This window comes from Lolium rigidum, chromosome 6, assembly GCF_022539505.1.
Source record: "Lolium rigidum isolate FL_2022 chromosome 6, APGP_CSIRO_Lrig_0.1, whole genome shotgun sequence".
Lineage (NCBI taxonomy): Eukaryota > Viridiplantae > Streptophyta > Magnoliopsida > Poales > Poaceae > Lolium > Lolium rigidum.
Genome location: NC_061513.1, coordinates 324,261,972 through 324,264,356, shown reverse-complemented (window position 1 = coordinate 324,264,356; position 2,385 = coordinate 324,261,972). Strand labels below are relative to the sequence as shown.

At 49.4% G+C, this 2,385-nt stretch overlaps 1 protein-coding gene across 1 annotated transcript; it reads left to right on the top strand.

Annotated features, from left to right (window-relative positions):
* Positions 1–578: 578 nt before the first annotated feature.
* Positions 579–1,377, top strand: LOC124667677 (probable glutathione S-transferase GSTU1). Its single transcript, XM_047204936.1, has 2 exons — positions 579–951; positions 1,033–1,377. The coding sequence occupies exons 1-2, from the start codon at positions 640–642 to the stop codon at positions 1,375–1,377; spliced, it is 657 nt and encodes a 218-aa protein (XP_047060892.1). The 5' UTR covers positions 579–639.
* Positions 1,378–2,385: the final 1,008 nt, after the last annotated feature.

Sequence of the window (2,385 nt, the reverse complement as noted above, 5' to 3'; positions counted from 1 at the left end):
GAACTAGTACCTTCATCAGCTTCCAAATTCTTTGCCTTCACAATGTTTTGAGCCCTCTCCAAGATAGTAGTGTCTTCTGTATTTGTTGATATATTCTTCTTGATTTTTCAAAAAAAATAAGCCTTAAATTTTGGGATGGTGGTTGTATATTTTAAAATATAAACCTGGTATTACATTAGTTAAATTTTTCGATCTAGGAACATGGGTCGGTCTTATAGTATAGCTCAGTGATTGCCTACAACGGGCCCCAATACTTACAACCACGTGCAACGATATACTACGTACACCGTAGTAGCATCTAGCATGCGAGGCCATGCGTACACACATCCGTGCATGTGTAGTGTGTGTGAACACTCTGCAGATTCTACCTTGGAGAAGGAGCTCAACAACGGTAGTCGGTAGGCGACGACCATCGGCGAATCGGCCTAGAAGTGAAGGCCAAATTTAATTTGTTCTTCCGTCCAGGACTCAGGACTCATGGAGTGTAAATTAAGCCCGTTTGGTCGCTGATCGGCCGTCGCCTATAAAAGCCACCGCCGGCGCCGAGGCGCTGAAGCATCAAATCCACCCAGCACACTTTGGACATATAGTTACACAGCCCCAGCTTCATCTTCATCTGATCAGCACCTAGCTAGCAGAATGGCGGACGTGGTGCTGCTGGACCTGTGGGTTAGCCCGTTCGGGCAGCGGTGCCGGATCGCGCTGGCGGCGAAGGGCGTCGCGTACGAGTACCGCGAGCAGGATCTCTCCAACAAGAGCGAGCTGCTTCTCCGGTCCAACCCCGTCCACCGGATGATCCCCGTCCTGCTCCACGACGGCCGGCCCGTCTGCGAGTCCCTCCTCATCGTCCAGTACATCGACGAGGCGTGGCCCGTCGCGCCGCGGCTCCTCCCCGGCGACCCCTACGCCCGCGCGCAGGCTCGCTTCTGGGCGGACTTCGTCGACAAGAAGGTGCGTGCAGTCTTTCGATCGATATCCTGCCATTCCAAGATCAATCCGATGTTCTTGTCTAAGTAAATTTGTTGAAACCAGATCTTCGACTGCGGGACCCGGCTGTGGAAGTGCAACGGGGCGGCTCTGGAGCAGGCCAAGAGGGACATGGTCGAGGCGCTGGGGGCCCTGGAGGCGGAGCTCGGCGGCAAGGACTACTTCGGCGGCGAGGATCTGGGGTTCCTGGACGTGGCCCTGGCGCCGTTCACGTCGTGGTTCCGCACCTACGAGCAGTGTGGTGGGTTCGCCGTCGCGGAGCACTGCCCAGGTCTCGCCGCTTGGGCCGATCGGTGCAGAGGCCGTCACGCTGTCGCGTCGGCGCTCACCGACCCCGACAAGGTGTACGAGTTCGCCCTGACGCTGAAGGAGAAGTTTGGGGACAAGTAGACGGTGCTTTGGCCGTCCCTCGCTGTGTATTGATTGCAGCCCGGCCGCAGTTTGTTTTGTGCATTGCTGTGTTTGTAATTTGTATGTGCGCGTGCGCGCACCTGTCATCCGATTGTGGCTTTCGTACGTGGTTTGTCGACAAGGCTTGATGTTAGCTTATCCGCTGCCTTGGCCTTTGAAATAAAAAGTTCTTCAGTTTTACGGTTTGTAATTCTAGGATTGAGTTGAATATAGTTGGTGCCTTGGCTAGTTTGTTCCTTGAATATGGATGTTGATTCTGTCATTTGGACATTATCTATCCAACATGTCCATCATTGTTAGAAATGGCTAAGTAGTGGCATCCGTGTTGTCACATAGTAAAAAATAATTATATTCAGGGATTATTGAACTTCACAAACATACATATTCAACATGCATTTATTAAAAAAAGGTTGTGCCGGGGCATCCCCCGTTTCGAAAAAAAAAAACATATTCAACGTGCGCATGTCCGTTAAGTGCCAACGCCTTCATTTCTTTTCAAGTTCTCACTTTAGGTTGACCACTGTGCTTCTATTAGTTCTTCTATGCTACGGTGCACACCGTAAGTCATAAGAAAACATAGCATGGCCTTTCTCCTCTAGCTCTCTTGTCTTCTTCCATTCCTTGGCTAAGTCACTTCTACCAATTCACTACTGCAGATTCTCGAATGTTGAGTGAAAAAATGTTGAGCAACCATTAGAGAAACGTTTGTGCTTCTTGAGAGGAAAACTCATGTATGTCGAAGGAAGCTTAGTCCTCATTAACTCAGTTCTCAACAACATGGTGTTGTATATGATACCTTTCTTCCAAGATTGAAAAGGAGCAGTTCAACATATGGATTATTGGTGGTCTTGGTTCTTTTGGCAGTGATATATAGTGCAAAAAAAGGAGTATAGATTGGTCAAATGTAGTGTACCAGGGGGCCTTGGAATTCAAGACCTAGAGCCCAACAACAACACACTCTTTGGTAAATGGCTATATAAGCTACTT